Here is a 12339-nt window from a genome sequence, read left to right on the forward strand (position 1 = left end):
CCAAGAATTTGATGGACTGAGCTTCGCCGATTACTTGATTTTTATGTACTCCTCTGTTGACACCGATTTTTGATTGTTTGCTTTTAAACTGAGTAAACATGGTCTTTGAAATTTTCAAGCTGCATTCGTTGTAAATATCGAATGCAAATTATTGAGATACCTATGAAACGCCTGTACGATATCTATGGTACTTTAGAGCGAATCTCTCTGTACTAGTGACTAGTTCAAAATCTGCAGGGCTCCTGTGGCACACCAGCCACGTCACTTATGGAATCAGTGTCTGTTGGCGACAAAAATTCTTTTCTGCGCATTCTCCAGGTATTTCTACTCTGTAGTTGCAGTTTATGTTTGACTCAAACAAATCTATTGCCTGAAGGCGGCTACATTCATGAATACGTCCTTGATAAACTCGCGTACAAGCATCATGACTCTACACGCTCTTTGATTCTTGAAGGACTTTCTGTTACGTAAACTTGCACAAACATAAAATGTGCGCATGCTTGAGTGTGTGTAAAAACAACAGGGCGGCTTGTACAAGCATATGTTAGTTGTGCGGTGCTTCTCGTAGCGATAATTTCGAGCAATCTCAAACATATCAATCGCTAACTGCTGAAAGATTTTATTCGCGGTTGTGAAAGTCCACCTTTCTTTTGGAATCTCTCATCAGAGACGTACCATGATAAAGTTAAATTGGACACTGCAAACGATATCTATCTCGTTACAAATAAAGCAATTTATCCTGCAGTAGAAAGAGAAAAAAATGTCGTGTGGGTAGGGCCTCCCGTCGGGTAGACCGTTCGCCGAGTGCAAGTCTTTCGATTTGACGCCACTTCGGCGACTTGCGTGTCGATGATGATGAAATGATGTAAAACCGTAACAAGAAAAGGCAAATTCACGAAGAACAAATTACCGAAGGGAAAATAAAAAAAAAAGGTTTTAGTATGTCTGACCTTTAAGTAAAGCATAGTCTCTAATAAATATGCATGGCAATATTCATGAACTGTTTGCGACTTCAGTATCTTTCAAATGTTTAATGACTTGAAAAAATCTCCTTAATATGCCCCATCTGAAAAATAACTCGAACTGACTTTCCGTCATTTGTATCGAAATCGAACATAATAAATCCATAAGTTGCATCAGCTGTGGCAAGGAGAACGTTACTGTTCATTTGTAATTAAAATAAAACACACCACTTGCGGCTGAGGGAATTATCTCTGCAAGTTTATCATCAATGCAACCAGCATAGTGCGGAAAATTCTATGTCTTTGCAAAAATCATTCGCTGTGTCCTAGTCATGCGAATGCACTGCATCATCACCTGAGTTCGATGTATGGCACATACGAAATGTTGCTTGTGCATGCATGCTTGAGCCATGTGAATGCGATGAATTTATGCATGCTTGTGGAAACGCTTATCACGTGTGCTTGTCAAACATGTAGTTTGATTATCAGAGGAGGGCGTACATAGATATATCTTCCATGCTCATTAAAAATATTTCTGTCGTCTTCTGTTTGCACTGCGTAGTTAATATTGTATATTGTTGTTTCAGAGTTACGTGGAAGACCTTGGTTAAGTAGGTTTAGTCTTCGAAGTTCTAAAGCAACGCTGTTGACACCTAGTCGCTTTGATGGTGTATCGCTATCTGGAGTCAAATTGTTCTAGCTTGTTTCTTTCTACCACATTCACGCGTGTTTTTGTCTGCAGCAGCAATTATACTAGAAACAAGCACAATGCAAGTTGAGATGAGTTCCGCTACGGGAGACCGCTGCGACATATGTCTCACAGCAAACGAAAATCCTCGTTCTGTGATAATGGAAGATCCGAGGCATCCTCAGGTAAGAGATGTAGTTAAAGGTCATGAGGAAGTCGTGAGACCACCATCGCCTTTGACCATCGACGTGATGATAATGGCTGTCTCTCGTCTCATCTTCGGGCATATTTTTAATTTAATTTCCTTATAGCGTTGTTGGTTGTCATATGTTCGTTTGTTACAGTAGATAATTTCTGTAATCTCTGATTTTTATGAAAAACAAGATAGGCCTACTATCCCTAAGTCTGTACGAGAAGAACTGTGATACTTCGTTGGTTTAAGTCTTATTGTTTCATTTGTATTTTAACTGTAGCTGTAGATGTTACACCAGTTGCCTCGTCTGGCATACATCGCGAAAGTTCGGCTACGTCCATGCCCATAAAGGAAATCAGTATATGAATGGAAAGGTAGCTAGTAAAGAGCTTAACTCGGTCATAAATGCGTGAGTGTGTTTAAAAGTGCAGCTACAACATATTAAGCTGGCTTGAAATACAGTAGTAACTCGCACCTCGCTGGAGATGCTTGTTGCAATTCGTAAGGCCTGCAACGTCACGTACGCCACAGGGCCCGTTTACCTTGTTGGTCCCATCTCGTTGGCCTGGGCTCACGCCACACCACCGTATGAGGCATGGAGATAACGTCAGATCTTGTTGGTTTCGCTGGGGCAAGGGTCGAACGTGTATCTCTTGAGCCCCAGGTGACGCAAACGTGACGTTATTTTGACTTCACACGCAGTATCGAAGATGGCAAGCGTTGTCTAGCGACTTTCGTGGTAGTTCGATACACAACGCGTGAGGTTAATATGACGTTCGAAACAGTACTATCACCTCAAAGTGAACAAGAGATACGCATTTTCTTTACCGCAGGGAACGTTAAACGCGGATTTCGTTGTTTATAAATGTATAAGGTCCTGTATTCATGTGTAATGTCTATAGATAAAGCGTTTGCAAGAATTAATTCCGAAACTCACTAAAAATGTACTAATTGTTTTTCCTATTACGCCTTCATCAACGCCGAAAGTGCTCAGACGACTTGCTGATTTCCAAGCAAAAAGCAATTTGAAGCCCTCCAACACAGAATCCAATACCTTTCATATTCAACTGAGTTCATTAAGGTGCCTCGACAACAAAAGTTTATTTTTAGAAACAATCAAATTTTTTTCAGGTGTTGGTGTAATTATAAACATGAGAAGCCATTTTAGCACACGAATTTAAAAAGTAGCTCTTTTAGCTCACGTCCTATGAATACATACTGTTAAGAAACACCAGCACCATGAGAATCTTTCGAAAATGTGCAAGTGTTGGTACAGTCTGTCAACTCACATGCTTTGTGCAACCCTGGTGGCTGGACATACGTCTTAGGTCCAACTTTCACCACTAATGGCCGTTGTCACTTGAACTGCTTCCAAACCAGTGGACTCTGTTGTATTGCCAGGCATAGTCACAGCTGAATCCCCATTTCACTGTCTGTGAGGCCCAACTACCTGCAGTTCTCCAGCATTCCTCTATCTGGCCTGATTCTGCGGAGCCATGGGAGCATATGCACATAGATTTCACTGGCCTGTTTTAGAGATATGTGTGTTTTGTGTCCCACAAGTCACATCTGCTGCTACTGTTGTTATGTTGGAAATTACTAAATCTTTGCCTTTGAAGGTTCCCCACACTCTTTGATTTCAGGTAGAGTGAGGTTTTCACCTCCTATGACTTTGAACAATTTTGAGCCTGTAACAGATTTCAACACCTTCATACCAAGCCTTTTCACCTAGTTCTAACAGTAGTGGAGAAAACTTTAGCCACACCTTTCCAGACCCAGCTCTTAAAAGAAAAATTGTGTCCAGCATTGCACATAACGTCCTCTGTAGTTTTCAATTAACTTAATGGGCACCCTGGTTGAAGGACACACATTAGTGGAGTGGCTTCATGACCACCCACACCTCTCTCTTGGACATGCTGTGCCTGCTGCAGGTGCATTTCATCACCAAAGCTTCTCCCTTACAGGTGGGTGCCCTGGCATTGGTGAGTTAAGACACTACCCATCTTTGATCCATGGATGTTCTCTGTCCACTACAAGTCCATGACATATACTGTACTGTGACCTCTTTCCGTGATTTCTGGGACACCACCAAAATCACCTCCATCCCCACTACCCTGATTAGCTGTTGCCAGCCTCTCCATGTCCACTAGAACCTCCAGTCCCATGTTGCCTTGTTCTACCCCGGCCCATGACAGCAAAGCCCATGAACACTGATCCTTCATCTCACTCTGTGATGACTCTGTTGAATATAGTGATGCCACCTCGTGTCACTATGGAAACCAAGTAGCTGGCATAACATTGCTGTTGATTGCTGTGGTTCCATTAGCCTGAGAGCACTTATCACTCGGACTGCTACCTGCTGAATTCTGCATAGAAGTTGGACCAGGGCCAGTCGGAGCCAGAGTATGCTGATAATCTATTTGTTTGGTTTATGGTTCTAACAATTCATAATGTGTTTGTTATTCATGGAACTCTGATACTGCATGAACTGGACTTAGATTGGAATGATTACTTAAAATAGCTTGCACAGCTTTGAGAAACATTTTGTAGTCTCCATTAGCTCCATGTACTAAATGGTACTAAGTGCTCCTGTACTAAATGGTAGATTTATGGGGGAAAAATACTCCTTTGTCATTTTCTGTGGTCTGTGGCATAAATTATAAAATTCTACTTGTGAAACTAAAATAGAATGGCGCTAAAGCATTCTCCTTCCTTAAAATGAGTTGTATAGTAACAATAAACAACAGAGAGCAACGAGAGGAATATTCGGTACAAGCTGTCAGTTTTAACCAGTGACAAAGTGTTAATGACTACTGTCATGTCATCTTTTGATGCATGTATTCACAATTTTGTTGTTAGTTTGTGAAACGAATGCATGGAAAAAAAAAAAAAAAAAAACTGGCTGTGCTAACAAGTGACTCTGACTTTACCCAATACCTAGGTTAGATTGGAAGGTGATAGTTTGGTTGTAAGTTGGCAAAAGCAACAAACGTGAACCTAAAGAAAACCTGGTTGTGGTGACAGACTGATTTGTGAACAAATCACTACTGATATCATGTTATAGTTGCCATGTTGTTTACCTTGTTTATCTCATGTTCCCTATGTCACTAGTCAAAGCTGATTTTTCATGATGAATGTTCTTCTTTATCCAACAGAGGGACACATAAAGTAATGATACAACAAACTAACTTTGAAGTGGGGTTGAGATTTTGTCTTTGCCCCACTACTGTTCTTAGCCTAACATTCATTTATTATTTGCTCCAAGTAATCTGACATTACACTCCGCACTACAGATGTCAGACAAACAACGGCATATCAACCGGGTGGGCAGGAGGGGCTGTCACTCCCCCACTTTAAACTCTGGGGGAGGGTTACAGTTTCTGCCCCCCACCCCACCCCCCAAACTCACTTGGAGTTTTATTTGATCTATAGGCGGAGGCAGTGAATAAACTATGCTGCTGTCAAGAAATATGGGGGGCAGCATTTTTGTTTTTGCTTTTGACTGAAGCATCTAATAACACCTACCACATTCACCCTCTCCCTTCATTCCATTTTTTCAGTCTGTGACTCCTAATGAAGGACAGCCTCTGTATGCACATGCAAAAAATCTTGCATAGCACTTTTGAACGGTAGCTGAGACTGATTGGACCCTCAGGGCCAGCTATGTCATATAGGTGAACTATAAAGTGGCCAGTGTGCTGAATTTGGGAGAGGAGCACCAAAGTTAAGGCAGAAATCTTGACTGGAAAAACTGGTTTTGCTGTCCCTTCACGATGTTGACAGTTATCTTCTGCACCTGTGTAATAACATACTGTGCAAAACAAGTATTGCCACCACCCTCATTACTTACTGTTCGGTTCATCTTGAATCTAAGTCCGCACACTTTTGTAGATATACACGCAGTACAAAACTCTTTTGATCAGTGTTGTCTCGTGGTCATGCAGGCACAAGCCATATGCGGTCCTATCAGAAATGACAAATTCTGGCTAACAATGCCAAAACAGCAGTCGGTAGGCCTGACCAGGCACACCGCTACAGCAATGTCCGCCACACTCTGCAAACAATCCAACATTTAAGAAAATAAAAACAACATTATAACTCCCCCCTCTTTGCTCCCTTCATTACTGCCATGGCTTTATGCCATGACGACACTGATGTGTATTGTTGTTCTGGTAAAGAATGTGAAACAGTTACAATATAAAGACCCACATGTTTGATTTGCAGTTTCGAGGTGGTACGAGTGAACCTTTGTAGTGAAAGGTATGTAATTATTTTACATCAGTTATTTGTCATAAATCTTCAAGCTGAATATTGATTGTTCTCAGTAGTTCATTGAATATTACATAATGTAATACATGATGTACATAATATTGAATATTACATGCTACCATATGGTGTCGATGAGACAAATCAAAACCCAAAAACTCAATGACTTATTCCAATGTGTCATCCCCATGGGCTGTAAGAGCAGAATCTTTGACACATTTCAGGGAATTCTATGAGCAGGTCCAGACAACAGTGACTGAAATATTGAATGTACTGAGCACAGTTAGAGATGAAAGAAGGTCAGGCCCATGGGGATATGCAAAGCGGCTCAAAAAGTTTGAAACTAATTTTTATATAACAGAAGCAATTTTAGTGTTTGGACTGTGTGAGGAACTGACCAGATCCCTACAGAATCCATATTTTAATGCATCTGGTGTGAAACATTGTGTAGAGGTTCTAAAAGTAGCTCTTGCAAATTTTAGGGCTACGGACGCATTTGACATGCTGTTAAAGAAATCCAAAGATTATTCTAAAAACCTAAATATGAAAGACCCAATTATCTCGTGGCCTACAAAAGTACCAGCAAAATTGCAGAACATGGAAACACTGTTTCTCAAGGAATTGTCTCAAGAAAGAAAATTTAGGAAAGATTTGTTTGAAATTCTTGATCTCCTTCTGAATGAGGATGATTGAACATTCAATCAAGAGGACCTAAAGCGACTATCCCATCATGAAGAGATATTTATTACGTCCTCCCAACACATGCTCCATCTACATGATGTTTGAAAGAATTGCTTGGAGTACATACTGCAGACTTTAACCTGCACATGCTTCATGCATAGCTCGAAATGCTGTGAACAATTACAATTGGTATACAACGCTGTAATGTATCCTCTATTGGAGGAAAGCTTATTGCTGAACCTGTTGGGGTTAAAGAACTCTTTTAGCAAGTTATTCGCCTCACCATTCTGATTCTGACAGTTCCAGTATCGGTAGCATCCTCTGACAGGTCTTTCAGGACCTTCATATGACTTAAAACTTACTCACAGATCAACAATAACTCAGTTGAGACTCAACTGTCTACCCCTCTTCCACGTTCATCAAGACAGGGGTGGGAAAATTAACCTCATGGACATCATGAAAGAATTTGTTTCCCAAACTGTTGAAAGGAAACCTACATTTGGAAATTGTATGTAAATTTTTTTCAGTCTAAATGAAAACAATATAAATGCTCTCTTCTTTTTCAAACAAATTATGTTTTTCTTTTTTTCATTAAGATGTGATGCACAGTGTTTGTAAAACAGTAATAATAACAAAATGTTTCTCTCTGGCCGATCTATATTGCACTCTACAGTAAATATGAACTCCTTTTCGTAAATGGTCTAAAAAAAAAGCAGTACCAATGTCTTGCCAGATAAATGATGTGTTTTTAAAAATTAAAGCAATGAAACTGTTTTCAAGAGCATAACCTATAAAACTGGGCCATATTAGTATCAGTGACTTATTTCTCTTTGTAGAACGACATAGCACTGATGGCCCAACACGCCTTCCCACACAATTGGTATGCTTGCATTTTTAACGGTTGTACTGAAAGACGAAATCAGTAAATGGGTTTGCTTGCCCCCTCTCTAAAGAAGTGATAGGTATCCCATTGCAGAAAAATATGTTAATATTTACATTGGGTAGATTATGGTTTACAATTTGGAGAAACTGATTTTTTATGGTTTACTTCACTAAATTGTTCATGTGTTGCAGTTGATCATAACAAGTGCATTTATTGTTCTAGGTATTCTTTTATAGTATAAAAAAAAGTGACTTAGCACATAAGACTTCATGGCTTTACAAAATTGTTTATTGTCTTCCAGAGACTTTATGCTTGCGGTGTGCCTATTGAAAGCTGAAGGGCCTGTTGAATGCTTCCTTTTGAGAAAGCTGTATATTAGCATGTAATACATGCAGGTTTGATTATAGGTAGTTGTGTATTAGTGTGTAATACATGGCAGGTTTCAATATAGGTAGTACAATGTTTGCGAAAATCACTGTTTTTCTTAAGATCAAACAATGGAAAATCCAGGATGGAATGTAACAATACCAGAGAAGGAAAGTTGCTATTCACCGCATAGCGGAGATGCTGAGTCGTGAGAGGCACAACAAAAAGATCCACACTATTATAGTGTTCATGCTACCATATGGTGTCGATGAGACAAATCAAAACCCAAAGCCATTAAGCCCTTTGTCAGTAGTAGACATACATACACACACGCACAACCACACATTCACACAAACGCAACTTGCACACACCTCTGCAGTCTCAGAGAGCTGAAACCACACTGCGAGCAGCAGCACCAGTGCATGATGGGAGTGGCGACTGGGTGGGGGTAAGGAGGAGGCTGGGGTGGGGAGGGGGAGGGAAAGGGATCGTACGGTGGGAGTGGTGGACAGTGAAGTGTTGCAGTTTAGACGGAGGGCAGGAGAGAATGTGCAGAGGGGGAGGGGGTAATTAGAGGAAAGGAGAGGAATAAAAAGAAATTAAAACACAGGGTGTGGCGGTGAAATGACGGCTGTGTAGTGATGGAATGGGAACAGGGAGGGGGCTGGATGGGTGAGGGCAGTGACTAATGAATGCTGAGGCCAGGAGAGTTACGGGAACGTAGGATGTATTGCAGGGAAAGTTCCCACCTACGCTATTCGAAAAAGCTGGTGTTGGTGGGAAGGATCCATATGGCACAGACTGTGAAGCAGTCATTGAGATGAGGGATATCATGTTTCGCAGCATGTTCAGCAACGGGTGGTCCACTTGGTTTTCGGCCACAGTTCTTCGGTGGCCATTCATGCAGACAGACAGCTTGTTGGTTGTCATGCCTACATAGAATGCAGCACATTGCTTGCAGCTTAGCTTGTAGACCACATGACTGGTTTCACAGGTAGCCCTGCGTTTGATGAGATAGGTGATGTTAGTGACCGGACTGGAGTAGGTGGTGGTAGGAAGATGTATGGGACAGGTCTTGCATCTAGGTCTACTACAGGGGTATGAGCCATGAGGTAAGGGATTGGGAGCAGGGGTTGTGTAAGGATAGATGAGTATATTGTGTAGGTTTAGTGAACAGCAGAATACCTTGGTAGGAGGGGTGGGAAGGATAGTGGGCAGGACATTTCTCATTTCAGGGCACAACGAGAGGTAATCGAAACCCTGGCAGAGACCGTAATTCAGTTGCTCCAGTCCCGGATGTTACTGAGTTGCGAGGGGAATGCTCCTCTGTGGCCGGACTGTGGGACTTTGGGAGGTGGTGGGAGACTGGAAAGATAGACACAGGAGATTTGTTTTTGTACGAGGATGGGCGGATAATTATGGTCAGTGAAAGCTTCAGTGAGACCCTTGGTATATTTTGAGAGGAACTGCTCGTCACTGCAGATGTGACGACCACGGTTGGCTAGCCTGTACAGGAGGGTGTGGAATGGGTGGCAGCTGTCGAAGTGGACGTATTGCTGGTGGTTAGTAGGTTTAATATGGAGGGAGGTTCTGATTGTTGTGTTGGTAGTTCCTACTGCTGTCAACATTTTTTACTTCAATATCCACAGCATGTACTCTGTTTCACAGTTGAAGGATTAATGGAATTGCAGGCTGAAGGTACTTTATGCTGTTTGATGTTCAGAACTGTTTGAAAGCTATTACTTTAAATTTGAGCTCTTTGTCAGACACTATAGTTCAGGGAAACTCTTCATTTCCTGGAAGGTGGACTCATGTGTTTGGACTAGGTATCCACTGCTGTTAACCACACAGAGCCAGGTGTTATAGTTCAGGGACCCCTTCAATCCCTAGAGTCTGAACTAGGGTATTTATTGCGTCTTCTGTTGTGGATATCATGCTTAACATATAATGGGTAGTTGGAGTACATGTCCACTGCAAGAAGCCACATAGGGCCAGACACTAAAGCCTTTCAATCCCTAGAATGTAAATTAATGTACTTGTTGTGGCCTCTGTTATGCTGGATATCATGTTAACCATGTATTGGTATTTGTAGTAGGTGTCCACTGCTAGCAGCCACATAGAGATTAGTAATGGGCCTGCAACGTCCAGATTAATTCTGTCACAGGATTGGCAGGAGGTGGAACAGGGGTTGAAAGATTGGGGTTGTGCTGCCTGCTGCCAAGTGCAAGATGAGATTCTGTGTGCCATTGGCTACCATGTCCCTGTTCAAGCATGGGCAGTAAGATTGTCATCTCACTGGAGCTTTCATCTGTGATATTCCCCAGTGCCCATGATGAAGTAAATTTAGGACACGGGGCCCTAATGTAGCTGGCATAATGACAGGGTGCATGTCTGCCTCAGCATCTATTATGAGGGGATCATTAATGGCTGCTTGACATTGGTAGATAAGGGACTAGGTTTGGGGTCCTGGATTTTTGTTTTTGGAAATGTGTGTTGGGCATCTGTGTAGCTTGGTATGCACAACTTGTCATAGGATTAGATTCCAGCACATCTCTGCAGTGATTCTATCTGTTGCTATGAGAAATCCTTCCAAGGTTTGTCTTCTTTCAGCTGTCTCCTTTCTATTTCTATGTGAAACATCAGATTTCCTACTGGTCAAATGCTAGATGTAGCCTGATGGGAAGCTGCAATACGGCATCCATTTTCACATGTTGCGCTGTTGGCTTACAATTAATTGTAAGATCATAAGAGCTTAGCAAAAGGGTTGGTAGGTTTCAAGGCAGAGTTGTTGTTGTTGTGGTCTTCAGTCCTGAGACTGGTTTGATGCAGCTCTCCATGCTACTCTATCATGTGCAAACCTCTTCATTTCCCAGTACCTACTGCAGCCTACATCCTTCTGAATCTGCTTAGTGTGTTCATCTCTTGGTCTCCCTATACGATTTTTACCCTCCACTCTGCCCTCCAGCACTAAATTGGTGATCTCTTGATGCCTCAGGACATGTCCTACCAACCGATCCCTTCTTCTAGTCAAATTGTGCCACAGACTCCTCTTCTCCCCAATTCTATTCAATACCTCCTCATTACTTATGTGTTCTACCCATCTACTCTTCAGCATTCTTCTGTAGCACCACATTTCAAAAGCTTCTATTCTCTTCTTGTCTGAACTATTTATCGTCCATGTTTCACTTCCGTACATGGCTACACTCCATAAAAATACTTTCAGAAATGACTTCCTGACTCTTAAATCAATACCCGATATTAACAAATTAATCTTCTTCAGAAATGCTTTCCTTGCCATTTCCAGTCTACATTTTATATCCTCTCTACTTCGACCATCATCAGTTATTTTGCTTCCCAAATAGCAAAACTCCTTGCTACTTTAAGTGTCTCATTTCCTAATCTAATTTCCTCCACATCACCTGACTTAATTTGACTACATTCCATTATCCTCGTTTTGTTATTGTTGATGTACATCTTATACCCTCCTTTCAAGGCACTGTCCATTCCGTTCAACTGCTCTTCCAAGTCCTTTGCTGTCTCTGACAGAATTACAATGTCATCGGCGAACCTCAAAGTTTTTATTTCTTCTCCATGGATTTTAATACCTACTCCAAACTTTTCTTTCATTTCCTTTACTGCTTGCTCAATATACAGATTGAATAGCATCGGGGAGAGGCTACAACCTGTCTCACTCCCTTCCCAACCACTGCTTCCCTTTCATGTACCTCGACTCTTATAACTGCCATCTGGTTTCTGTACAAATTGTAAATAGCCTTTCGATCCCTGTATTTTACCCCTGTCACCTTCAGAATTTGAAAGAGAGTATTCCAATCAACATTGTCAAAAGCTTTCTCTAAGTCTACAAATGCTAGAAATGTAGGTTTGCCTTTCCTTAATCTTTCTTCTAAGATAAGTCGTAGGGTCAGTATTGCCTCACGTGTTCCAACATTTCTACAGAATCCAAACTGATCTTCCCCGGGGCTGCCTTCTACCAGTTTTTCCATTTGTCTGTAAAGAATTCGCATTAGTATTTTGCAGCTGTGACTTATTAAACTGATAGTTCAGTAATTTTAACACATGTCAACACCTGCTTTCTTTGGGATTGGAATTATTATATTCTTCTTGAAGTCTGAGGGAATTTTGTCTGCCTCATACATCTTGCTCACCAGATGGTAGAGTTTTGTCAGGATTGGCTTTCCCAAGGCTGTCAGTAGTTCTAATGGAAATTTGTCTACTCCTGGGGCCTTGTTTCGGTCTTTCAGTGCTCTGTCAAACTCTTCATGCAGTATCATATCTCTCA

At 41.5% G+C, this 12339-nt stretch overlaps 1 protein-coding gene across 1 annotated transcript in view; it reads left to right on the top strand.

The window, feature by feature from the left end:
• Window positions 1–224: 224 nt before the first annotated feature.
• Window positions 225–12339, top strand: part of LOC126335507 (UTP--glucose-1-phosphate uridylyltransferase-like) — a 249487-nt gene continuing 237372 nt past the window's right edge. Inside the window, exons 1-2 of the mRNA XM_049998861.1 lie at window positions 225–318; window positions 1705–1835. Coding sequence (XP_049854818.1) covers window positions 1731–1835 — 105 coding nt within the window. The 5' untranslated portion in view covers window positions 225–318; window positions 1705–1730. The remainder of the gene's footprint in view (window positions 319–1704; window positions 1836–12339) is intronic.

This window comes from Schistocerca gregaria, chromosome 2, assembly GCF_023897955.1.
Source record: "Schistocerca gregaria isolate iqSchGreg1 chromosome 2, iqSchGreg1.2, whole genome shotgun sequence".
In the NCBI taxonomy this organism is placed as follows: domain Eukaryota; kingdom Metazoa; phylum Arthropoda; class Insecta; order Orthoptera; family Acrididae; genus Schistocerca; species Schistocerca gregaria.